The sequence below is a fragment of the Kogia breviceps genome, chromosome 13 (genome assembly GCF_026419965.1).
Source record: "Kogia breviceps isolate mKogBre1 chromosome 13, mKogBre1 haplotype 1, whole genome shotgun sequence".
Lineage (NCBI taxonomy): Eukaryota > Metazoa > Chordata > Mammalia > Artiodactyla > Physeteridae > Kogia > Kogia breviceps.
The window spans coordinates 38,715,537-38,743,162 of record NC_081322.1 but is presented as its reverse complement, the minus strand read 5'-3'; the positions used below and the strand labels follow the sequence as shown (position 1 = coordinate 38,743,162).

The window sequence follows — 27,626 nt, the reverse complement described above, 5'->3', positions numbered from 1 at the left end:
ATGAATGATGGGAATATTAGGGATGGATTTACTCTGCCATTTTAAACAACTGAAAACTAGACAAAATGAAACAACCATTTTCAGACATTAGACAACACTAGAAGGGAAGCAAATAAACAAAGCCCTTTGATTTCCCCATTAATCAAATAATAATTTTAGTTTTTGTTTTCCAGCTTTATTGATATAATTGACTATAAACTTGCTGTGTGTGTGTGTATATATATATATACACACACACATGCACACACACATACAATGGAATATTATTCATTATTTTATATATATATATATATATATATATATATACACACACACACACACACACCATATTTCCTTTGTCCATTCATCTGTTGATGGACACTTAGGTTGTTTCCATGTCTTGGCTACTGTGAATAATGTTTTGAGGCAGTGATTTCTTTCTGTCAGATATATACCCAGAAGTGGGATTTCTGGATCACATGGTAATTCTATTTTTAATTTTGGGGGGAATCTCCATACTGTTTTTCATAGTAGCTGTTCAAATAGTATCTTTGGAAAAAGTAATCCTAACTATTGGCCCTGAGGAGATGCACAGATGAATAAAATGCTTGCTATGTATGTATTTATGTATGTATGTATGTATCTATCTATCTATGGGACATACAGCAAAACCCCAGGAAGCTATTCGGTGCAACCACTCTTGCTTTTTCACACTCCTCACATCCTCTTAGACAGACCTGGTAGTATGGAAGAGGAATCCTATTCACAAGATGGTGAACAAACTTATACCAAAGCCATAGTAATTTAAAATTCTTTTTTGGAGAGAACAGATACATGATGCAAGGGAAAACTAAGTTGATTCACTACGTTTTTTAAGAGACTCCAGTGTAACTTCCTGCTTAAGGCTCTCAGAGCAGTAAGACAATGTGGCAATAATCAGGGACATTTAATGAGGTTAAAATCCTTCAGGGCTTCCTACTTAGCTTGTACTAATCATTTAGCTAGAGCATCAATGATTTGGTTTGTTTTTGAATAACCAGGAGCCAAAAGTACCATAAATGGACCTTTAATTATGATTTCTAATTTAAGTCATATGGATTTTGCTTCCTTAGCAAATATCTCAACTTATAAGACTTGATAGACATGCTACTACTTTACTATGGAGTTTTCAAGAATGGGGAAAATTCCTAAGCTGATTATCTTACTCTTTTAATAAGAAAAAGTTTCCTGAGAGGATTCTTCCTCTCACCACATCATTGAAGCCTTCTCGTCTGGTTGCAGCATACATGGCTTCAGTAGACACATCAATGTCACATCTGTGACCTGATAAAAAACAAAAACAAACAAACAAAAACCCACAAAACATGAATTGAAAAGGAAGTAAAGTTTTGGCTGAAAAGCAGGTCTAGATTCACATTTGTGACCAATACTAAAATTTTATGAGCTTGACCTTAATGGTTTCTCTTTTTTATCTGCCTTTGGACTGACTGACTTGTCAGGAATCGAGAGAGAAGACGATAATGAAGAGGGAAACTTCAGTTGTTCACTCCCTCATTCATTCATTCATTTCATTCAGATGTTTACTGAGCTCCTACCCTGTGCCAGGTGCCACACTGTATGGACCGAGAATACAAAGCTAAAATACTCTACCTTCAAGATACGCACAGTCCAGAGGGTGAGCTGAAGATACAGAGATATTATGATGAATAGTGTGAATATAATGCTAAAATGACAAAGGTAAAAGGATTCACTGATTTACTTCTCTAAATCTTAACATTATCCCTGGCAGTAATATATTTTGCTACTAATAAACGAACCTTTCATATGTTTGAGACAACTTCCTTAGAAATCCAAAACACAGGCAACTTACCATATTCTAGCCCATCAAATCTTGCCATATTCGACGCCACTTCCGATGTACACAATACATGGTAGCAGACAATTGAGTAACTGGTGTGGGGCAGGGACACTTCAATTACTTTGGCCCCCTCAGACTCAAAGAGATTAGCAGCTTTGGACCAAAGAGATTGTACTTCACTCGACAATTCTGGTGTAAGATATTCCTTATTGGAAGAAGTCAAAATACAGAAATTAGAATATCTGTATAGATGGTGTTATAAAAATTTGTACTCCAGAAACTTTGGCAATACATTAGAACATCTGATTAAATTGCTAGCAGGCAGCTAGAAAGACTGAACTAATTTAAGAGTGCTTATGGCATGACTAGCACAGTACTAGATACTGTGAGCTCAATATAATAATATTAAAGATTGGAGATCTGATTGGAGAACTTATATTTGTTAAATGTTTATTATATATCAGGCACTCTGCTAGATACTTTCCAAAGGTTCTTTCATTTAATGCTTTTAACAGTCTTACGATGTAGGTATTATCATCCTTCTTTTTATTAATGAAAAATATTGAGACTAGAGAAGTTAACTAACTTTCCTAATGTTACATAGCAGGTAAGTAGAGGATCCAGGATTCTCAACTAGGTCTGTTTCTCTCTAAATCCTTAAAAGTAGGCACACCTATTACCTTAATTGAAGATTTTAAAGGTTTAAAGATGTTACAGTATTACTCTACAGCAGTGTTCTCAACTGGGGGCAGTTTCCTCTCCTCTTCCTCTCAACCAGGGGATATCTGGTAACATCTGCAGACAGTTTTGCTGGTGGGGATGCTACCTCTAGGGTTACAGGCCAGCGATGCTGCTCAGCATTTTACAATGCACAGCACAGTCTCCCAGAAAAAAAATTATTGCTAAGCACAAAGTTAAATTTTTTTTTTTTTTTTTTTTTTTTTTTTGCTATACGCGGGCCTCTCACTGCTGTGGCCTCTACCGTTGCGGAGCACAGGCTCCGGACGCGCAGGCTCAGCGGCCATGGCTCATGGGCCCAGCCGCTCCGCGGCATGTGGGATCTTCCCGGACCGGGGCAGGAACCCGCGTCCCCTGCATCGGCAGGCGGACTCTCAACCACTGCGCCACCAGGGAAGCCCCTAAAATTTTTAAAGGTTAGTAATTTAACATATCTATTTTCATGTGCTCAGGTCACACAGCTAATAAAAGTGGCAGAGCAAGGATTCAAACCCAACCAGTCTGTTTCCTAAGTCTGTGCTCTGTATTTGACGTGACAGTACTATTGTAAAGAGAGACTTACCTTCGGAATTCCTATACATAGTTTGCTCACATCTGTCAAACTGGGAAGCGCAAATGGTTTAATAGGATCTTGAATTGTGGTAGAATCTTTGGGATCATGCCCAGCTAGTATACCTGTAAGTAGGAATATTTATGAGTGACAGACACAGTACAGAAGTGAAATAACAATGTTTTGAAACTATATGGAATCGTATAAATACCCAACACAATGGCTGCATCATCCACACATCTGGTTAAGATTCCTGGCACATCCATTGAATTCACCAGGGGAATGAGACCATGACGAGAAACTAAGCCATAGCTAGGTTTCAAACCAACAACCCCACAGTGGGCAGCTGGATTTCTCGTTGATCCTCCTGTATCTGATCCTAAAGCCCTGAAATTTAAATGAAATTCTCTTTAGCAGGATAATATATCTCTAATTATATTTGAAATCTATCTTTTTAAATGTATATTTAAAAAATGTATTTCCTCCTGATTTTACAAAAAATAAAACGTGCTCAGCTCAGAGAATTCTTAAAATACAGAAAAGTGTAAAGATGTAACAAAATATTCCACCACCCTGAGGCAAACACTGTTAACATTTTGGCATAGTAACTTCAAGTCTTTTTTTTTTTTTTAACATCTTTATTGGAGTATTAATTGCTTTACAGTGGTGTGTTAGTTTCTGCTGTATAACAAAGTGAATCAGTTATACATATACATATGTTCCCATATCTCTTCCTTCTTGTGTCTCCCTCCCACCCTTCCTATCCCACCCCTCTAGGTGGTCACAAACCACTGAGCTGATCTCCTGTGCTATGTGGCTGCTTCCCACTAGCTATCTATTTTACATTTGGTAGTATATATAAGTCCATGCCACTCTCTCACTTCATCCCAGCTTACCCCTTCCCCTCCCTGTGTCCTCAAGTCCATTCTCTACGTCTGCGTCTTTATTCCTGTCCTGACCCTAGGTTCTTCAGAACCATTTTTTTTTAGATTCCATATACATGTGTTAGCATATGTTATTTGTTTTTCTCTTTCTGACTTACTTCACTCTGTATGACAGACTCTACGTCCATCTACCTCACTACAAATAACTCAATTTCGTTTCTTTTTATGGCTGAGTAATATTCCATTGTATATATGTCCCACATCTTTATCCATTCATCTGTTGATGGACACTTAGGTTGCTTCCATGTCCTGGCTATTGTAAATAGAGCTGCAATGAACATTTTGGTATATGACTCTTTGAATTATGGTTTTCTCAGGGTATATGCCCAGTAGTGGGATTGCTGGGTCGTATGGTAGTTCTATTTCTAGTTTTTAAGGAACCTCCATACTGTTCTCCATAGTGGCTGTATCAAGTTACATTCCCACCAACAGTGCAAGAGGGTTCCCTTTTCTCCACACCCTCTCCAGCATTTATTGTTTCTAGATTTTTTGACGATGGCCATTCTGACCGGTGTGAGATGATATCTCCTTGTAGTTTTGATTTGCATTTCTCTAATGATTAATGACGTTGAGCATCGTTTCATGTGTTTGTTGGCAATCAGTATACCTTCTTTGGAGAAATGTCTATTTACGTCTTCTGCCCATTTTTGGATTGGGTTGTTTTTTTGATACTGAGCTGCATGAGCTCGTTGTTAATTTTGGAGATTAATCCTTTGTCAGTTGCTTCATTTGCAACTATTTTCTCCCATTCTGAGGGTTTTCTCTTGGTCTTGTTTATGGTTTCCTTTGCTGTGCAAAAGGTTTTAAGTTTCATTAGGTCCCATTTGTTTATTTTTGTTTTTATTTCCATTTCTCTAGGAGGTGGATCAAAAAGGATCTTGCTGTGATTTATGTCATAGAGTGTTCTGCCTATGTTTTCCTCTAAGAGTTTGATGGTGTCTGGCCTTACATGTAGGTCTTTAATCCATTTTGAGTTTACTTTTGTGTATGGTGTTAGGGAGTGTTCTAATTTCATACTTTTACATGTAGCTGTCCAGTTTTCCCAGCACCACTTATTGAAGAGGCTGTCTTTTCTCCACTGTATATTCTTGCCTCCTTTATCAAAGATAAGGTGACCATATGTGCATGGGTTTATCTCTCGGCTTTCTATCCTGTTCCATTGATCTATATTTCTGTTTTTGTGCCAGTACCATACTGTCTTGATTACTGTAGCTTTGTAGTATAGTCTGAAGTCAGGGATCCTGATTCCTTCAGCTCCATTTATCATTCTCAAGATTGCTTTGGCTATTCAGGGTCTTTTATGTTTCCAAACTAATTGTGAAATTTTTTGTTCTAGTTCTGTGAAAAATGCCAGTGGTAGTTTGATAGGGATTGCATTGAATCTGTAAATTGCTTTGGGTAGTATAGTCATTTTCACAATGTTGATTCTTCCAATCCAAGAACATGGTATATCTCTCCATCTATTTGTACCATCTTTAGTTTCTTTCATCAGTGTCTTATAATTTTCTGCATACAGGTCTTTTGTCTCCTTAGGTAGATTTATTCCTAGATATTTTATTCTTTTTATTGCAATGGTAAATGGGAGTGATTTCTTAATTTCACTTTCAGACTTTTCATCATTAGTGTAGGAATGCCAGAGATTTCTGTGCATTAATTTTGCATCCTGCTACTTTACCAAATTCATTGATTAGCTCTAGTAGTTTTCTGGTAGCATCTTTAGGATTCTCTATGTATAGTATCATGTCATCTGCAAACAGTGACAGCTTTACTTCTTCTTTTCCGATTTGGATTCCTTTTATTTCTTTTTCTTCTCTGATTGCTGTGGCTAAAACTTCCAAAACTATGTTGAATAATAGTGATGAGAGTGGGCAACCTTGTCTTGTTCCTGATCTTAGTGGAAATGGTTTCAGTTTTTCACCATTGAGAATGATGCTGGCTGTGGGTTTGTCATATATGGCTTTTATTATGTTGAGGAAGGTTCCCTGTATGCCTACTTTCTGCAGGGTTTTTATCATAAATGGATGTTGAAGTTTGTCGAAAGCTTTCTCTGCATCTGTTGAGATGATATGGTTTTTCTCCTTCAGTTTGTTAATATGGTGTATCACACTGATTGATTTGTGTATATTGAAGAATCCTTGCATTCCTGGAATAAACCCCACTTGATCATGGTGTATGATCCTTTTCATGTGCTGTTGGATTCTGTTTGCTAGTATTTTGTTGAGGATTTTTGCATCTGTGTTCATCAGTGATATTGGCTTGTAGTTTTCTTTCTTTGTGACATCTTTGTCTGGTTTTGGTATCAGGGTGATGGTGGCCTCATAGAATGAGTTTGGGAGTGTTCCTCCCTCTGCTATATTTTGGAAGAGTTTGAGAAGGATAGGTGTTAGCTCTTCCCTAAATGTTTTGATAGAATTCGCCTGTGAAGCCATCTGATCCTGGGCTTTTGTTTGTTGGAAGATTTTTAATCACAGTTTCAATTTCAGTGTTTGTGATTGGTCTGTTCATATTTTCTATTTCTTCCTGGTTCAGTCTTGGCAGTTTGTGCGTTTCTAAGAATTTGTCCATTTCTTCCACGTTGTCCATTTTATTGGCATAGAGTTGCTTGTAGTAATCTCATGATCCTTTGTATTTCTGCAGTCTCAGTTGTTACTTCTTTTTCATTTCTAATTCTATTGATTTGAGTCTTCTCCCTTTTTTTCTTGATGAGTCTGGCTAATGGTTTATCAATTTTGTTTATCTTCTCAAAGAACCAGCTTTTAGTTTTATTGATCTTTGCTATCCTTTCCTTCGTTTCTTTTTTATTTATTTCTGATCTGATCTTCAAGTCTTTTTTTTAATGAATTTTTCTTTCACAGTTCAGGTCATTCTGTAATCATAAGTTTCCATCTCTTTTTTGCTTATCATGAGCCTTTTATTATGTCATTAAAGTTACTGAAAATTTTAAATATTTATAATACTCTATCATATCAATTGGCAATTCCCAACTGATTCCCTTTTTTAAAGTCCATTCTCCTATCCATATACATACAAATCTTTAAGTTCTTTATTTTTTTAATTGAAGTATAGTTGATTTACAGTGTTGTGTTAATTTCTGCTGTACAGCAAAGTGCTTCAATTATACACATATATATTTTTTTATATTCTTTTCCATTATGGTTTATTTCAGGATATTGGATATAGTTCCCTGTGCTATACAGTAGGACCTTGTTGTTTATCCATTCTATATTTAAGAGTTTGCATCTTCCAACCCCAAACTCCCAATCAATCCCTTCCCCTCCTCACCTCCCCCTTGGCAACCACAAGTCTGCTCTCTCTGTGAGTCTGTCTGTTTCATAGTTAGGTTCATTTGTGCCATACTTTAGATTCCACATATAAGTGATATCATATGGTATTTGTCTTTCTCTTTCTGACTTACTTCACTTAGTATGATCATCTCTAGTTGTATCCATGTTGCTACAAATGGCATTACTTCATTCTTTTTTATGGCTGAGAAGTATTCCATTGTATACACGAATCACATTTTCTTTATCCATTCATCTGTTGATGGACGTTTAGATTGTTTCCATGTCTTGGCTATTGTGAATAGTGTTGCAATGAACATAGGGGTGCATGTAACTTTTTGAATTATAGTTTTGTCTGGATATATGCCCAAGAGTGGTATTGCTGGATCATATGGTAATTCTATTTTCAGTTTTCTGAGAAACTTCCATACTGTTTTCCACAGTGGCTGCACCAACTTACATTCCTACCAACAGTGTAGGCGGGTTCCCTTTTCTCCACACCCTCTCCAGCATTTTTTATTTGTAGACTTTTTAATGATGGCCACTCTGACCCGTGTGAGGTGGTGTGGTATCTCATTGTAGTTTTCATTTGCTTTTCTCTAATAATTAGTGATGTTGAGTATCTTTTCATGTGCCTATTGGCCTTCTGTATGTCTTCTTTAGAGAAATGTCTGTTTAGGTCTCCTGCCAATTTTTTGATTGGGTTGGTTGTTTTTTGATGTAGAGCTGTATGAGTTGTTTGTATATTTTGGATATTAAGCCCCTGTTGGTTGCATTCTTTGCAAATATTTTCTCCTATTCCATAGGTTGTCTTTTTGTTTTATGGTTTCCTTTGCTGTGCAAAAGCTTGTTAGTTTGATTAGGTCCCATTTGTTTATTTTTGTTTTTATTTCTATTGCCTTGGGAGACTGACCTAAGAAAACATTGGTATAATTTACACACATACAAATCTTATACCTTTTTTTGTGTGTGTGTGTGTGTGGTACGCGGGCCTCTCACTGTTGTGGCCTTTCCCGTTGTGGAGCACAGGCTCCGGACGCGCAGGCTCAGCGGCCGTGGCTCACGGGCCCAGCCGCTCCACGGCACGTGGGATCTTCCCGGACCAGGGCATGAACCCACGTCCCCTGCATCAGCAGATGGACTCTCAACCACTGCGCCACCAGGGAAGCCCTATACCTTCTTTTAATGACAATTTTATAATATGCTTTTACAAACTAAACACACCCCTCCCAAAAATTCAGATACAGCCATTCTACTACCCTATTTAGAATCATAGCTAGAAATGTATTTTAAGTTATTTAAACATTTATGTTGTTGCCACCTAGAATAACTGCATAATAAAGTACTTGTAGGGAATTCCCTGGTGGTCCAGTAGTTAGGACTTTGTGCTTTCACTGCCGAGGGCCTGGGTTTGATCCCTGGGTGGGGATCCCACAAGCCCTGCAGTGCAGCAATCAATCAATCAATAAAGTACTTTGTAATAAACACCTTTAAACATAAATCTTTGTCCATGTATCTGATTAAATTTTAGGCTTGCTTCCAAGAAGCAGAGTTAATGGGACAAAAGGTCTACCTGTCATTATAACTTCTTAATATAATTTTGTCAAATTACTTGTCAGAAAGGTTATGCCAATTTATATTCCCAATTGTAGTGAATTGGATTTTTTAATGTTTCATTATCATCACTGAATACTAGCAGCTCTTAAAATTTGGTTAATTTGATAACCAAAAGCTTTGCTAATGTGCATTTTTGAATAATTTTTCACATCTATTTGTATTTGCATTACCCAACTATGAAGTGTCTGTTCATTTCTTTGCTTAGTTATCTATATAGTCTATGTTTTTCTTATTAAAGAAAAAACCTTGGGGACATTATGCTAAGTGAAATAAGTGAGTCACAAAAGCACAAATACTGCACAATTTCACTTATATGAGGTACCTAGAGTGGTCAAATTCACAGTGATAGAAAGTAAAAGAGTGGTGGCCAGGGGCTGGAGAGGTGGGGGGAGGGCAAATGGGAGGCTATTGTTTAAGTGGTATAGAATTTAAGTTTTGCAAATGAAACAAGTTCTGGAGACTGGCTGTGTGATAATGTGGATATACTTAACACTACAGAATTGTACACTTAAAAATAGTTAAGATGAGAAATTTTGTTATGTATATTTTACCACAATTAAAAATTTAAAAATTTTAACTATTTCAGGAAAAAAAGGTTTTTCTGATTAGAAAAGTGTAATGTCTACTGTAAAAATTAAAATATTTTATAACTATATGATCTATAAAGTGAAATTTCTCTTATAATCACTGCCCCCATAACAATACTGTTATCACTTTTTATATATATTTATCCAGACACTTCCATGCAACTAACATATATACATATATAATTATTATTGTTAACAGAAATAAGGCATACTATACATACTGTTCTGTAACTTGTTATGTACAATTATTACTTTTAACAGAAATAAGGTCATACTATACATACTGTTCTGCAACTTGTTTTCCACTTAACAGTGTATTTTGGAGTTCTTTGCATGTCACCACATAGCGCTCTAAATCATTCTTTTTAGTGATTGCATAGTATCAGTACTCCTAGAATCTTCCTGTTTTAAAAACTATTATAAAAGAAACAAATCAATAGGGGGGAAAACAAATCAGAACACCTGATGGTTTGGGACCCATTCAACCTGGAGTTACTTTGGGTCTGTGCCTCTCTTGAGTACACCCAGAGTGAAGCTTTGGACTGAACAAGGCTCCTATGTGTCACGTGGCCCTTGTGCTCTACAGAAAATGCAAAGTAGATTGTCTTTCTTACCAAGTCCACTTGAGCCACAAAATCAGACTGCTGCTTTCACAATTTCTAAAAGGACACATTTTCTTATTAGGATTCCCTGATGGCTAGGTAAAAGTAAAACCTACATTTCCATAGGAATTATGTGTCAAAATGCCATCTTCTCAAAGCACATTCAGAAAGATGAACACTAAGTGGGGTGAGGAGGATAGAAAAAAGCCCCTAATCTTGCAATCCTTGCTTGTCAGAACTCTCATTAATATTAATGTGGTGCTATAAAATTCCACAGAGATAAAATGAAATGCTTTTACTTGTTAACAAGATTTCAGGGAAACTTAAAAACCTGTAGAATCTAAATCTCCATAGCTCTAAAAAATATAAATAATTTATTGATTGCAATGCCTCAGAAAGAGCTTAGTTTCAGTGGATAATTAAGGAGAGATAAAATACATACAGTACTGCTAAAGAAAACATTCTATTTGGTTAAATTGAGACCAATAAAATATATATAATAACAGTAATATTTATTTACTCTTCTTTAGATGGTTAAGAAATGCTTTACAAATGGGACTTAAGACAAAGCATGATTGATGGATTCTTTCCAAATACAAACTATGACAGTTGAACAAATCACCTCCCTACAAATTTGAAAAAACTTTATGTACTGATATACATTTTTAGTTGTAGGTTTAGAAAAACACTATTTAATATATTCTATTGATACATACTAGGAGCATTTTCTTCCTCCCTCCCCCCTCCCTTCCTTCTTTCTTTCCTTCCTTTTTTAAAGTCAGATTTAGCTGAAGGATAAACCATAGCTAACAATTTAGTTCAGCAGCACTCGACTAAAGCCAAGGTATGTTAGTCTCTAAATGTCTGTACAATCTGTGAGCAGATACCCAAATAAATTATTTAAAAATGAAATTCAATAAAGTCTATTTAAGCTAAGTGGTTTATTCTGTAAAATGTTTTTAAGAGGACCATATACTGTAGAGGAAGAGTTTAAATGCTGTCTTAAATTGAAGTTAAATGTATAGAATAAACATAAGTGTACCATAAAGTTGAGTGTATTTAAGATATAATTTTGATACACCATTGAGCACAAATAGCTCAGTAAAGGGAAATAAAAATACCAAAGTATGAATGAATGACTCTTGTTGAATTTTGTGTATGGTTTATGACTATATGTATTAGGTTGGGTTTTTAAAGTACAGATAGAAAAAAACATCTTACGCAAAGCACGTGAACGCTGACACAGCTGCCGCGCTCCCTCCTGAGCTTCCTCCAGTTATGAGCCAATTTGAATCCTCATTCTCACCATGAGACTTCTGCTTCCTCTTTTCTCTATATTGTTTTGAATAACTCCAGGGGTTTTTAACTGGTCCAAATATGCCATCTGTGCTTCCAGATCTGAGATGAAGAAGTGAAGCAAGACATCTTAATACAATTCATTTTATGTAAAATTTTCATCTCCTGATTGTATTATTGGCTTCTGACACTGCATAATCCACTATAACTTGAATTAGAAAAGGTAGGAAGCCTGCTTAGATGTAACTTTCTTTAATTAGACAGTTGAGGAGGTGAAGGATGGGAAGTAAGAGTGTATGTGGTGGAAAGTAGGAAAAAACTAGTCTGCTAAGAAAAGAAAATTTTTATCCCAATTGATCATCTAATTCAGCTTAGGATGATTTCCTTAGTAAATTAAGGTCTTCCAGTTGAAGAGTGTCACAAAACATCCAAACAGTTAACAAGTAGTTTTTTGAAGGAATTCCTCTGTTAATCAGAAGTTTTAAGAGGCAAATTCCCCGGTGGTCCAGTGGTTAGGACTCCTCACTTCCACTGCAAGGGGCAAGGGTTCCACCCCTGGTCGGGGAACTAGGATCCCACATGCCACATGGGGAAGCCAAAAAATTTTTTAAAAAATAAAATTAAAAAGTCAATTACATTTCTATATACGAACAATGTTAAACAATTAGAAATTGAAAAGAAAACACCATTTTCTATAACATTAAAAAACATGAAATACTTGGAGATAGATCAAATGTGCAAGATTTATATACAGAAAATCATAAAAATATTGCTGAGAAAAATTAAGCTCTAAATAAATGGAAAGATATACAGAATTCATAGGTCAGAAGGCACATATTAAGATGTCAATTTTCTACAACTTGATCTATAAATTCAATACCACCACAATCAAAATCCTATCAAGCTTCTCTGTAGAAATTAGTAAGCCAATTCTAAACCTTATATGGAAACGCAAAGGATCCTAGCATACGTAAAATAATTTTGAAGAGGAACAACAAAGTTGAAGAACTCTTATCACCTAATTTCAAGGCTTACTATAAAGCTGCAATAATCAAGATAGCGTGATACTGGATACACAGATCAAAACAGAATCCAGAAATAAACCTATACATGTGTTCAACTGATATTTTTAAAAAATTAATTTATTTATTTTTGGCTGCATTGGGTCTGTTGCTGTGCACGGGCTTTCTCTAGTTGCAGCGAGCAGGGGCTACTCTTCGTTGCGGTGCGCAGGCTTCTCATTCCAGTGGCTTCTCTTGTTGGGGACACAGGCTCTAGGCACACGGGCTTCAGTAGTGGTGGCTTGCGGGCTCAGTAGTTGTGGCTTGCATGCTCTAGAGCACAGGCTCAGTAGTTGTGGCGCACAGGCTTAGTTACTCCAGGGCATGTGGGATCTTCCCGGACCAGGACTCAAAACCGGGACCGCTGCGTCGGCAGGCAGATTCTTAACCACTGCGCCACCAGGGAAGCCCCTGGTTCAACTGATTTTTGACAAAGGAATCAAAGTAATTTAATTTGAATTCTTTACAAATAGTCCCAGATCTATAGGACAGACATATGTAAAAAAAATGAACTCTGGCTTTCTTCATATCATGTACAAAAAAATTAACTCAACTGGATCACAAGTTTAAATGTAAGAACTGAAACTATAAAACTTCTAGGAGAAAACATAGGAGAAACACCTTTATTACCTTGGGAAAGGTAACGATTTCTTTGAAAAGACAAAAACATGAGTCATTAAAGAAAATGATGAACTGGACTTCATCAAAATTAGAAACTTTCGTGAAAAAAACCAAAACAAAACAAAACAAACAAATTAGAAATTTTCACTCTTTGAAAAGCATGTTCAGAGAATGCAAAGACAAGCCAGAGACTCAGAACATATTTTCAAATCACCTATCTGATAATGGACCTGAATCCAGAATATATGGAAAAAAACTATTATAACTCAGTAAGAAGACAACCCAACTTTTAAAAAAGGGCAAAAGATTTGAATAGATACTTCACTGAAGATATATGGGTAGCAAAATAAACACATGGTGTTTTAACATCGTTAGTCATCAGGGAAATGCAAATTAAAACTAAAATGAGATATGACCTATTAGCAGAACATAATCTCATGGAGGGTCTGAGAAACTGGCATTAGAGTCCTCAAGAAATCACCTCACTACTTTTAGGTACCTACACTTAATGAAATTAAAGACACAGATGAAAGAAATACAAGAAGAGAAAATTTCAATTTTACTTACCCCATAGCAAACTCATCTAAGTTTGTTTTTCCCATTAGTAGAGCTCCCTGATCCAACAACTTCTGAACTACTGTAGCATTATAAGGTGGTACATAACCTGAAAAAAATTCAGTTATTTTCTTCTTTTTTTAAAAAATTGAGGTACAATTGATTTACAATGTTATATTACAGGTGTACAACATAGTAATTCAAAAATTTTATAGATTATACTCCATTTAAAGTTATTATAAAATGTTGGAATTTTATTATAAAATTCCCTGTGCTGTATAATATATTCTTGTAGCTTATTTATTTTATACATAGTAGTTTGTACCTCTTAATACCCTCCCCTACCTTGCCCGTCCTCTTAAAAATTCAGTAATTTTTATCATAGGAAAGAAAACAGTGAACATGTAAATCATATACAAGAAACAAAATTTTAAACTGCAATTAAGCAATTCATATTGACATATGTTAATTATTCCTAATTTAAGTAGTAGGTTGTACTTTCTTCTGAAAGTTAATTTTTTCTACTGCTAATTGCTATATGTTTTCCAAAGAAAGTCTATATATTCTGTCTTTACATCCTAAAACTGTTGACTTTAACAGTACTACAAAGTATTGAATGAGATGTACCCAATTTATTTGAAACTAATCACAAATCATTATTTTGCTCATTGTACTTGACTTTCTCTTCTCAGATGTGCAATACCATGGTAATTTTTATCTATTTCCAGCAGGAATAGATCTTCATTGTCAATTAAAACTTCCTCTATCTAGTGTATATTCCCAGACAATTAACCAGTCTACCTATCAGAGGAACTTGGGGCATACACCTCATAGAATGTTAGTTTTAGTGCATAGTACCTTAAATATGCTTTTTCCATTTCGTTTTCCTCCTTGGATCCAAATACCTTGACAAATATGATTCCTTTTTGACCTACTAAACTTTAAAAAATAAAACTAAGCTTCACTATACTAAGTATAGTGATAGATGGAGGAGTCAGGAGATAAAAATAATCAGACAGTAGATGCTAATAAATCCTCGTACCATCTGCAAAGGAGGGGGAATGACAGCCACTTTATACTTATTTCTGTGTTACCAACAAGTGGGTGTTAGAGGTCACTTAGCATGTTTGTGATCAGTTATCAAGTCTTCCTAAGTAGGATTCATCCATTAAGCAGGCCTACCCCTGAAGAATAATTTTGCATTCTGAAAGAGCAAATAGTAAAAAGGTAATATTCTACCCTAAGTTATTTCCTTTGCAGATATAATCAGTCTGAGAATATCTTTGTGCTTTAGTATCTTATCTTTAACTTAAACTGAAAAATACCTATTTTTATAAAACAATACTCCGGTCAGTTAAACATTACCTTTCAGCATGTTTGATGCACATGTTGTCTCAATGCCGGCTGTGCTAAAGTTGTCTTTTACCGCAACAGGAATTCCATCTAAATCCCCGAGTGAGTGACCTGCATTAAAAAGCCAAAAGAATAGGGCTTCCCTGGTGGCGCAGTGGTTGAGAGTCTGCCTGCTGATGCAGGGGACGTGGGTTCGTGCCCCGGTCCGGGAAGATCCCACATGCCACGGAGCGGCTGGGCCTATGAGCGATGGCTGCTGAGCCTGCGCCCCGCAACGGGAGAGCCCACAGCAGTGAGACGCCCGCGTACAGCAAAAAAAGCTAATAGAATACTGGGTTGGCCAAAAAAAGTTCGTTTGGGTTTTTTCATATGAACTTTTTGGCCAACCCAATATCTAGTTCAAAATACAGACATTAATACTAGTTATTAAAATACTAGTTTTTGCTAAAGATATGTCTTCAGAAATCAAATTTGTGTTAGAAATTATTACAGTTGGACAATTATGCCCGTTAGCCTCATTTTTATTAACCTCATGGCCAGTTCTTTTAAAAAAAAAAAAAGTATGTATGTATGTATATATATATTTATTTATATTTTAAAATTTTTTGGCCATGCCGGCTGGCTTGTGGGATCTTAGCTCCCCGACCAGGGACTGAACCTGAGCCCCCAGCAGTGGAAGCTCGGAGTCCTAACCACTGGATTGCCAGGGAATTCCCCAGTTCTTTAAATAAAGGAATTTATGTTTAAAGCTCCACTTGCCAAATGGAGACTGCTACATCCAATTAAACTCTTTCTCTTGGGATGTCACAATTAAGTATAATTCAAAGTAATTTACCTTTCTTATATCTTTTCTCTGATTCTGCAGCTTGCTTTAAGGCCACCTCTTCTGATACAGTAATGTAAGCATTTAGAAACTTGGTCTTCTTGATAAGGGAGAGACATCTTTGGCAGAGCTCAGTTGGAGTAACTTGGCCTTGTTTCAGTGCCGCAGAAACCTAGAGTATACACAATTCAAAAACCCTTTGCCAAGTCTGCAGAAGTTTCAAATGTTACACTGAGGTGTGCAGATAGAGTGGTTAAGTATACAAATTTGAAGTGAGGCTTGGATTCAAAACCAAGAGAACCTATCAAGTCTACACTTAATTAGGGTAGTGAATAAGGGTAACACATCGGTCAGCTGAAAAGATGGGTTGGAGGACACCACAGTCATATCCCTAACTGAGGAACTCTACATCAGGCTTGAACAAACAAGATCACTGGTTTAGGTAAGTCGCCCTGTCTAGGAGAAACAGAGGCCCAGTGTGGGTGAATCATGGGTTAGGGTAGATAGTGTACAGAGAGAAGCTTAGCTGCAACACAGGCCATCCACAGTGCAAAAAAACAGAATGAACTAGACAAGGCATTATAGGACTTTATGGCCCCAAGTAAGTGATCTTTATTAAACAGACCTTTTTATCTATTGGAGAATTCAAGCAAGAGCCACTACAAATTGAGAGAAATGCTTGTAAAATATGGGTTCAAAAGCCAACTAAAAACAAGCTTTTCTAAAACCCTGTCTTTGATGCATTAGGAAGGCTAGTAAAGAACGCGTTAAAATACACTGCACTTCAAGTGACCAGAACCTGTATATTGACAGTAAGTAAAGCCTAAGGTGAAGTGATGACTTGTAATACTTCCTGTAGGAAGTAATAATAAATACTTACTAATTGAATAGAAGGAATGAATAACAAGAAGTCAAAGATGATACCAAGTCTTTAGAGACCATCTGAAAAGAGTTGGATAAAATGGTAGCTCAGACAAGGGGGATGGGGGGAAAAATAATATTTTCTGAGTATTTACCAAGAGCCAGGCACTGTTGTTGCTTTAGATTCTTTATTACTTTATTTAGCCCTTAAAACAACCACTCAGGGCTTCCCTGGTGGCACAGTGATTAATAATCCACCTGCCAATGCAGGGGACGCGGGTTCGAGCCCTGGTCTGGGAAGATTCCACATGCCACGGAGCAACTAAGCCCGTGTGCCACAACTACTGAGCCTGCGCTCTACAGCCAACAAGCCACAACTACTGAGCACGTGAGCACAACTAGTGAAGCCCATGCACCTGGAGCCTGTGCTCTGCAACAACAGAAGCCACCGCAGTGAGAAGCCCGCGCACTGCAATGAAGAGTAGCCCCCGCTTGCTGCAACTAGAGAAAGCCCGCGCACTGCAATGAAGAGTAGCCCCCGCTTGCTGCAACTAGAGAAAGCCCGCGCACAGCAACGAAGACTAAGTGCAGCCAATAAATAAATAAATTTATTTTTTTAAAAAAACAAAAAACCCCCAACCACTTAAGTTAGGTATTATGAACCTCATTTTATAGATAAAGAAACTGAAGCTAAGAGAGGTTAAGTGATTTGTCCAAAGTCACAGAAATAGTAAAGTGTGACTTAACAGGTAGTAATAGTAAAAGTTAACAGGTAACTGCTCCTTCACCATTTCTCTTTGCACCAGTGGAAGCTTAGCTTGTCCTGTATGCTGACTGTATTTCCATGTGTCCTATATACATCAAGCAACAGGAATTTGCATTTAGGGGAAAATCTGCAAATGATCTGCTCTAGGCTGTTGAATAAATCATCAAAGTGGTGGTATTCTTAGGCCTGAGGGTTTTAAGCCTGAAAAGCAGTGCAAATAGGCCATTGAGAGGACCCCTAACGCTGATGCACAAGAGGAGGAAAGGGCTGCCATGGGGGTGCTGGGAGAGGGGTTCAGGATGGGGAGGGGCAGCTGGGCTCAACTTAAAGGAGGTAACCTAGCAACAAGAAGAGATATTTCTGTTGAATGGTTTGTATGAGATGTAAACTCTTTAGAAGAGAGAAACTGGAGAAAAAGAAAAGACAGCAGTGTATTGTAATATTGTAAACATGGAGTGGGCTTATGTAAATAGGCTGAGTGCAAGCGTCAGAACTAGCAAAAACGGAAAGCTGGAGACACAGAGAGGTATATAGACGGGCCTACCCCAGAGCAAAATTATAAAAGTAAGGAAAATTATGCCTGCCATTTTCTCTTCTTCTTTGCCTCCCTTCAAGTCCCCTAATGCCCATAATCCTCAAGCTGCCTTCTGACTTGCCAAGTGATATGAGAATAAGAGGTAAGGAACTGCAGTTATGGTTACAAGGGCAAGAAAGGAGACTGTCTGGGAGCATTCTTTTTATTTATTTATTGAAGTATAGTTGATTTATAATGTATTGGTTTCAGGTGCACAGTGACTCAGTGATACATATAAATATATCTATTTTTTCCATTCTTTTCCCTTATAGGTTATGACATAGTACTGAGTATTGTTCCCTGTGCTATAAAGTATATAGTTACCTATTTTATATATAGTAGTGTGTATATGTTAATCTCAAGTTCCTAATTTACCTATCTCCCCCACGCTCTTCCCCTTTGGTAACTATACATTTGTTTTCTTTGTCTGTGGGTCTATTTCTGTTTTGTATATACGTTCATTTGTATAATTTTCTTTTTTTAAAGTTTCTACATATAAGCAATATCATATATTTGTCTTTCTCTGTCTGGCTTACTTCACTTACTATGATAATATCTAGGTCCATCCATGTTGCTGCAAATGGCATTATTTCATTGTTTATGGCTGAGTAATATTCCATTGTATATATGTACCACATCTTCTTTATCCTTTCATCTGTTGATGGACATTTAGGTTGCTTCCATGTCTTGGCTATTGTAAATAGTGCTGCAATGAACATTGGGGTGTGTGTATTTTTTCAAATTATGGTTTTCTCCAGATATATGCCCAGGAGTGGGACTGCAGATCATATGGTAGCTCTATTTTTAGTTTCTTAAGGGTGCGCCATACTGTTCTGGGAGTACTCGTTTTATTATTTATTTATTTATTTAAAAAAATTTTTATTTATTTATTTTCTTTATTTTTTTGGCTGCGTTGGGTCTTAGTTGCAGCACGCTGGGTCTTTGTTGAGGCTTGCAGGATCTTTCGTTGCAGCACGAGCTCTTTGTTGTGGTGCGCGTGTTTCTCTCTAGTTGTGGTGCGCTGGCTTCTCTCTAGTTGTGATACGCACGGGGTCCAGAGCACATGGGCTCTGTATTTTGTGGCATGCATGCAGACTCTCTCGTTGGGGCACGCGAGGCCAGTAGTTGTGGGAAGTGGGCTTAGTTGCCCTGTGGCATGTGGGATCTTAGTTCCCCGACCAGGGATGGAACCTGCATCCCCTGCATTGGAAGGCGGATTCTTTACCATGGACCATCAGGGAAGTCCTTGAGAGTACTCATTTTAAATGGCAATCTTTGTTAGGATCATTTTTAGGAAATTTAGATTTGAGAAACTCAATAAGGGTATTAGAGAAGAGAAATGAAAACAAAGATGCTAATTAGCTAGAATGGATTAGATGTAAGGATTATGACATATAAATAGTACAGCTCTCCTGGAGCAAAACTAAAAGTATTATATCTGAATATAAGATGAAATCAACTAGAAAAGTTTTCTCTTCCCTCTTTTCTCAAAACCCCCAGCTCATCTGAAGCACAGGCCTTGAAGGAGATTATGTTACTCTCCCTGGTGTGTTAATCTACAGTCTCCCTGATACTGCTTTTCATTCACTGAAATTTTTAGCAGCTGGTTTGCTGTAATCTTCTTTTCTATGGCTCCTGTTGCTCTTTTTGTTGACTTCAAACTTCAAGTCAGGTACACGGGCAGCTGGCTTCTCAGTTCCTGACCTCACTTCACACAAACTCTTCCTTCACCTCACCCCAGTTACCAGCTCACATGGTCATTAGCCCAGACTATATCATTACCAACATCTGTATCATCTCCCAAACCTCAGTTCTAATTATCCCACATCTTGTCCCGTGAGCTCATTTACTCTACTACCCACACTGTCAGCAAGAAAATGGGGAACAGGGACTTCCCTGGTGGCGCAGTGGTTAAGAATCCACCTGCCAATGCACGGGACATGGGTTTGATCCCTGGTCCAGCAAGATCCCACATGCCATGGAGCAATTAAGCCCGTGCACCACAACTACTGAGCCTGCACTCTAGAGCCTGCAAGCCACAATTACTGAGCCCATGTGCCACAACTACTGAAGCCCGTGTGCCTAGACCCCATGCTCTGCAACAAGAGAAGCCACCATGATGAGAAGCCATCGTGCTGCAACAAAGAGTAGCCCCTGCTCACCGCAACTAGGGAAAAGCCCACATGCAGCAATGAAGACCCAACACAGCCAAAAATAAATAAATAAATATTTTTTTAAAAAGAAAGAAAGAAAGAATACGGGGACCTCAGTCCTACAACCACAAAGAAATGGATTCTGCCAACCAGTGAGGTGAAAAGAGGATCCCAAGGCATCAAAAGAGACTGCGACTCTGGCTGACACCTTGATTTCAGCCTTGTGAGACTCTGAGTAGAGAACCCAGTTACTCCATTCCTGGATTCCTGACCCACAAAACTGTGAGATGGTAAGATTGTGTATGTGTTTTAAGAATGTGTTATTTTAAGCTGAAAAGTTTATACTAATTTATTACACAGCAGTAGAAAAGTAATATACCTTCTTAGAAAAATTAAGAAATCTCCCTCAGGAACTATTCTTCTTAGAAAATGGGAAGAGAAAACTGTAAATACATATAATCTAGTAATTTTGTCACTGTAACAAAATTAGTGTTAATAATGGCACTTGGTTCTAGGCATTATCCTAGATGTTTTATATTTCATTTAATCTTCATATCCACACTAAGAGGCTGATATTATTTCCATTTTACAGATAAATTACTGAAGTTCCTGCTTAAAATCACATAGCTAGAAAGTAGCAGAGCTGGGATTCAACCAAGGCCTGATCTTGTTTCCAAAACCCATGCTCTGGGCCACTATACTCTATTACTTCTCTATGCAGGCTGTTACAACATTTACTACTCTGTAGCAAAAAGAGAACATGTTGTTAACTTTACAGAGAACATCAAAGCTTCACTTAGGAAAAGAACTGTCTTTCAAAAGAAAAACTGTCTTGATAAATGCTGAAGGTACAGAAGAACCCTTGAAAGCTGAGTGTCTGGTTGACTGGTGCTCTCTTTAACACGCTCATTTAACATTCATGCTTTTTGTCTCCATTGTTCCAAGAAATAGCACATCAAGATCACCAGTAACCTCCACATTCCTAAATCCAGCAATTATGGCCCAGTCCAGCAGCACTCAGCATTCAACACAAGACATCACTCCCTCCTTGAAGGGCTTCTTTTTCACTTGTACTTCAGGACACCAAGCCATCCTGGTTTTCCTCTTGCCTTACTGGCCACTCCTTCAAGTCTCTTTTGCTGGCTCTGCTTCCTACTGCTGACCCCTAAATGTTGGAAAGTTTTAGGCCTTGTTCTATATTTACACTCAGATCTCATCTGACCATATAACTTCAATTATGTCCTCTACTCTGCACAATTTATATCCTCATACCTAGCTTCTTTTTTGATCTCCACATTCCTATATCTACCTGTTTAACTGACACCTTCACTTGGATATCTTTAGAAGCATCTCAAAATTAACATGTCTTGATAACTTTCTCCTCACAACATGCTCCCTGTAGAGTCTTTCCCATCTTGATAAATGTTACAATTTCTCCAACTGCCCAGGCCCCAAACCTAAGCATCCTCCTTGATTCATCTCTTTTCCCTCAAATTCCATATCCAATCCATCAGAAAGCCATACCTTAAAAAACTAACACCCAGGTTTCCCTGGTGGTGCAGTGGTTAAGAATCCGCCTGCCAATGCAGATGACATGGGTTTGAGCCCTGGTCCAGGAAGATCCCACATGCCGCGGAGCAACTAAGCCTGTAAGCCACAACTACTGAGCCCACGTGCCACAACTACTGAAGCCTGCGCGCCTAGAGCCTGTGCTCCGCAACAAGAGAAGCCACCGCAATGAGAAGCCCACGCACCGCAACGAAAAGTAACCCCTGCTCGCTGCAACTAGAGAAAACCCGCGCGCAGCAACGAAGACCCAACACAGCCAAAAATAAATAAATAAAAATTTAAAACCCCAAAACAACAACAAAAAACTAACACCCACTTTACATTACCTCTCCTCCCATCACCCTATCCATGCTGCCATCAGCTCTTGACAATGCAACGACCTTCTAACTGGTCTTCCTGCTTCCCTAACTTGCTTTCCTATAGACCATAATCCTGAATAATCTGACGGAGCTTTTAAATTTTTATGTCAGATCATGTCCAAAGACTCACAACTTCCCAGAGGATTTGCATTACATTTAGAATAAAATCCACACTCCTTAACATGGCCAGAAAGGTAATCTGGCTCCTGCTTATCTATAACCTCATCTCCCACTACTCTTCCCCTTCAGTTCTCTTGGGTCTGCTGGCCTTCCTGCTATCCCTTGACCACATCAAGTTTGCTCTTGCTTCAGAGACATTGCACTTTTATCCTTTCCTCTGCCTGGAACACCCTTCTCCCAGATCTTCCCAGGGCTCATCCTTCAGGTCTCTACTAAATATCACCCGCTCAGTCAGCGAAACCTTCCCTGACCACTCTATCTAAAACATCCATCTCCCCAGCTAATATAGCCTGCTTGACCTTTCTTCATAGCACCTACACTACCTGAAATTCTATTATTTACTTAAACAAAGAAACTTATTTAATGCCTGCTTCCCCACAAAAATGTAGGCTTCATGAGGACAGGAACTTCTGTCTTCAATGCTAATCCCCAGTGTTTGGAATTTGGAGTCTATTTTCCCATAAAACAGGAATTAAATGTTCTTAGGCTAGACCCCCAAGAAGCCTACTGGATATATATAATTAACTTTCTTTAATATAATAATAATCATTTAATATAACTTTAGGCTTAATAATATTAGCCTGGCATCTGGTTCCTAGAAACACTGGGATCATGCCACAAAAAAGGAAGGTGAAAGTAAGACTCTTCCCCCTTACTGAGTGTACCTGGGTAAAATTTACAAGTAGCAGTTTTACCTCCTATTTGGCATTTTACCTCCTTTCAGTGCTTCCTCCAAGGGCTCCTCTACTGCCCTAAGCCTCCACTTAGGCCCCCCAAATTGTCTCAAAATGCCAGTTTCCAGCCCCTCCCTCAATCCCCTCCCCCACAAAACTTTCCCTTTCCTTAACGGATTATCTCAGCCAGGGTGTGATGGAGAGAAATCTGATTGAACTATTATAATTTACAACAATGGATAAATAAATCATTCAACATTCCCAGGCATCTTTACATATTTAAAACAGAATGTGTACTAAATTAATCTCTAATTGGTAGAATTTGGGGCATTGGTACAATGATGTGGAAAAAACAGTGGACAGAAGCTATATTATGGGCTGGGAAAATAAGCAAATAATGTTTTCCACACAATAGGCATCAATAAATATTTGTTAAGAGTGATTAAGTGAAAGTAATCATGCCAAGGCAATTTCCTGACTACCCTTGGGTCAGCTTCCCTTTTCCCCCTTGCGGTAAAAGTTGTTTCTGACAATGGACATTGTCAGATGTCCATTGTCAGATGTCCTAATGTCACTGGACATTAGGAAGGGGTGGCACAAAAAAAGGTAGTGCTGAGGGAAAGGGCAGAAAAAGAAAATACCATATTTTTTAGGTTATATTTCATTTTAAAACAAGTTTGGAGTTAAAAATTTTTTAATTTTTAAAAACAAATTGGATTCTTCACTGACAGTATAGGCAAGATACAATTTAGGATGGTAAAACAAAAATGTATTTACCTGTGGATTTAAAGTTCTCATAATTTACAGCTTTCTAAAAGGCTGCCAGCTGGAAAAAGAAAAAAAGACTTCCCAGGTGAAGATACAAATGAAAGATGGAAGACGAGGTAGGTCCTCAATTGCTACTCATCAGCAGAATCACCTGGAACCCAGGTTAAACCATACACTCTGGGCCTTACCATACTAACCTTCCTGAGTGGGACACAGCTGTAGTTTTAAGGCGGGCGGAGGTGATTCTGATAGCAGTGGGCCTGCAGACAGCTCTGCAGGTTGACAGATCAGAAAGCAAGGAGATCTGAACTAAAGCCCTAACAGCAGGGATAAAGTGAGAGAACAGATCCCAGACATAATTTCAAAAGATAACTAACACGGTTTAGTGACTTACTGCATATGACCTATGAAGAAGAATCTAAGGGCAACTGGGATAACAGTTGTGCCGCTAAATACAGAATATTAAGAATTCCGTAATTAGGTTTTTGTTTTTTATGATGGAGGTTGAGACGCAAGAGGTGATTCTGTTACAAGGATGAAGTCAGCTTTGGTTAGATTGATCAAACTCTTGTGGGAGTTTTGGAAGAGATGTCCATTAGGCATTCACAAATATAGCCTAGAGTTCAAAAATGATGTCCAGTTAATGGAGACACGGGTAAGAGAATCACTGGTACCTTGGTGGTAATTGAAGCTTGGAGAATGAATATATCCAGGGGGGAAAAAGCTAAGAATCACTAGTTTGGCTTTTGCAACGGACAGATTTGCGGGCTTCTGAGTGAGGACTGCATCAGATGTGTGTAGCGGACAAGAGAGACTGACGTGGACCAGCCAAATCCCCCTTATCTGGCAGAGCCCACTTTGAGACCGGCCAGGGCTCCACGCAGCCAGTGCGAACGAATAATCGGGAGAAGCCACTGTTCCCTTCCACCCCACAGCGCGGCGGTGCAGAAGCCTCCCCCGCTGAGATCCTAACTCCTGAACGGATATGAGGGGCACAGCCTAAGGACCCGGAGGTCCGAATCCCCCACCAAGTTCCAGGGAAGGAGGCGGCGAGGCTGACCAAGATGCGCGCCGGCCGGGGGACGCCACGTCCACGTGAACAAGGACTCCGCGAATCTTCCCGACCTCCCTGGGCCCTCAGCAGACAATTCCACTCACTTCTCGGAGGGTCCGGCCCAACATGGTCCTCGTGTCCCCCCCGCCACCACAGCGGCGTGGTGACAAGGAGGAAAAAGAAAGGTCAGCGCCGCTGCCGGCATTACATGGGCGCAGCCATTTGCCAGCGAACCCGTCAGCACCGAGTACTCAGATTGGTCGAATTGCAGCCCGAGGAAAATGATCTTTGCACTCGATTGGCTGGCGACGCTAAGGAAGTCCTGCGGGGAAGTAGAGCTGGTGGCAAGGAGACTCCGGGGGTCGCGGCGGGAGCCTGGAAGTGTGTGAATTTCCCTGACATCCGGATCGCGAGCGGAGTCGGCTTGTCCCGCAGAGGGCTCCCGGGACAGGGCAGGATTCTAGCGGTTTTGTTTTCGTTTTTAAGGGGAGGGGGTGTAAGGGAGGAGGAGAATGGACAGAATACTGACTGGAACGTTAATTGGAGCATTTCAGATGTGAAGAGTAGAGTAGATTCATACTCTTCTTTCTTCAGTTGCTCCATCAGTCTAACTTCATTTTTGAATTCTCAACTTTGAAACCGGCCAGAGTGTTTGGCAGAATTTGACCGAATTCAGGTGTGAGGGTTTGATCCAGTATAAGTGCCTTTTAATTAGGGCACGCAATTCAACCACTGTTGACGATGGGATTCCTGAAGACCTGTGTACTTAGAAGAAATGCATGCACCGCGGTTTGCTTCTGGAGAAGACAAGTTGTACAAAAGCCTTCAGTTAGAAAGATTAGTACTACCTCTCCAAGGAGCACTGTCATGCCCGCTTGGGTGATAGATAAATATGGGAGTAATGAAGTGCTTCGATTTACTCAGAACATGATGATACCAATGATACACTACCCAAATGAAGTCATTATCAAAGTTCACGCTGCGAGTATAAATCCTATAGATGTTAATATGAGAAGTAAGTTTCAAAAGACATTCCTCAATTACCTTTCTTAAAATTTGTCTTCAGACAATCTCATCAGGGATTAGCTTTAAAAGGTCAGTTGTTATTGACTACACTTTTTTGGTTAACACAAAGGAATTGTTTAGGGTTTTGACAGTATCTCAGTAGATATTATTTCCAAAATTTTTGAAATTGCAATGTCCACGGTATGCTTTAATCTTTCACAAAATATAAGTTTGAATTGCTTCCAATACTACCTAAAAATGTAAATTGGGACTTGAGAATTGTATCCACAGCGAACTTTGTGGTACACTCTCCTGGGAGCTTTGTGATATTCTGAGGTCCATCACACGTTTTAGAGGTATGTTTATGTTTTCATATCAGTTCAGAATTTGCATTTCCATAGTAATTTTTATTTCCCTCCCACTAATCACAGCTTTGTTTAATGGTCCAGTGGACAAAGCAGCAGAACAGGATGCCAGGATATGGACACAGTACTTTCTTCATTTTTGCTGTTGCATTCTGCAAAATTAAAATACACTTTGCTGTTTTGCGCCATCCTCAATGGGAATAATGTTATCTTAATTTCTGCTGGTGGATATTGACAAAGCTTGGAGAGTACTATATTCCTTATGCAATTATTATAGTGCTGAAAAGATTGATTACCATTCGTGAATTACTTTAACTTTGGAAAATAATGACAAAAAAATGAGCAATTGAAATGTGGCTAGTCTGGGATGTACAGTTAGTGTAAAATATACACTAGATTTCAAAGGCTTAGTAAGAAAAAAATGAATGTAAAGTATCATATTAATAATTTTATGTTCATTACAATTAACCTGATAATATTTTGGATATATTAAGTAAAATATTATTAACATTAATTTCACTTCTTTTTATAGTGGCTACTAGAAAATTTTAAGTTAGATATGTGGCTTGCATTATATCTCTATTGGACAGTGCTGATCTAGACATGTGAGGAATAACTGTTACATATTTCTTTGTGGGGAGGGAGTTTGGGGAAAGACTTGGACTCAAAATGTAGCTGGAGAGCTCTATTAAGAATTAATTGAAAAAAAGAATTAATTGAAATGACTTTATGATGATTGCCTTATGAAATACACATTTGTATTCTTTTTGTTCGCTTTAAAGTAATAATTGCTATTACTAGTTGGGCATGTTGTTTCAGTTTATTCCATTTACATTGTGCATGAAGATAATTTAGTTTTTATCAGAATTATCTTTAAGTGGTAGATTTATACCCAGTGACCATTATGTTTTTTTCATTTCCTTGATTATAAGCTCTTTGAAGGTAGATCCCATGCCCTGTCAACTGTAGCCTGTTTCTGTGCTTCACATGTGTAGTTGTCATTCAGTCATTATTTTTTTTTTTTTGCGGTATGCGGGCCTCTCACTGTTGTGGCCTCTCCCGTTGCGGAGCACAGGCTCCAGACGCGCAGGCCCAGCGGCCATGGCTCACGGGCTCAGTCGCTCCGCGGCACGCGGGATCCTCCCGGACCAGGGCACGAACCCGTGTCTCCCGCATCGGCAGGCAGACTCTCAACCACTGCGCCACCAGGGAAGCCCTCAGTCATTATTTTTAATATCATTTTATATTTTCATTCTAATTTAAGGTTACAAACGAAAATAAGTGCTTTTTGTCTTCATTTAGGTCTGTTAACTTTTCATTTCTTTGAATGCACGTGCACAATTTGTACTGTGTACATTTTAACTTCAGTAGAATGGCTGGATCTGGACTTTCTTGGCTGCTATTTAATGTAATATGATAACACATTTTACTTT

General features: G+C 38.4%; 2 protein-coding genes across 4 annotated transcripts in view; one reads left to right on the top strand and one right to left on the bottom strand.

Annotated features, from left to right (window-relative positions):
- The window catches only part of QRSL1 (glutaminyl-tRNA amidotransferase subunit QRSL1), a 32,584-nt gene extending 7,516 nt beyond the window's left edge, over positions 1 to 25,068 (bottom strand). Inside the window, exons 1-9 of the mRNA XM_059083848.2 lie at positions 24,928 to 25,068; positions 15,878 to 16,037; positions 15,055 to 15,153; positions 13,702 to 13,798; positions 11,378 to 11,554; positions 3,337 to 3,512; positions 3,138 to 3,250; positions 1,850 to 2,042; positions 1,185 to 1,302 (exon numbers count right to left, since the gene is read on the bottom strand). Coding sequence (XP_058939831.1) covers positions 1,185 to 1,302; positions 1,850 to 2,042; positions 3,138 to 3,250; positions 3,337 to 3,512; positions 11,378 to 11,554; positions 13,702 to 13,798; positions 15,055 to 15,153; positions 15,878 to 16,037; positions 24,928 to 24,951 — 1,157 coding nt within the window. The 5' untranslated portion in view covers positions 24,952 to 25,068. The remainder of the gene's footprint in view (positions 1 to 1,184; positions 1,303 to 1,849; positions 2,043 to 3,137; positions 3,251 to 3,336; positions 3,513 to 11,377; positions 11,555 to 13,701; positions 13,799 to 15,054; positions 15,154 to 15,877; positions 16,038 to 24,927) is intronic.
- Positions 25,069 to 25,123: 55 nt separating this feature from the next.
- Positions 25,124 to 27,626, top strand: part of RTN4IP1 (reticulon 4 interacting protein 1) — a 45,675-nt gene continuing 43,172 nt past the window's right edge. For 2 of the 3 annotated variants that reach the window (XM_059083849.2, XM_067011545.1), the window contains exon 1: positions 25,124 to 25,838. In XM_059083849.2, the coding sequence (XP_058939832.1) occupies positions 25,565 to 25,838 (274 nt within the window). In that variant the 5' untranslated portion in view covers positions 25,124 to 25,564. The remainder of the gene's footprint in view (positions 25,839 to 27,626) is intronic. The other variant, XM_067011546.1, reaches the window with a different exon arrangement.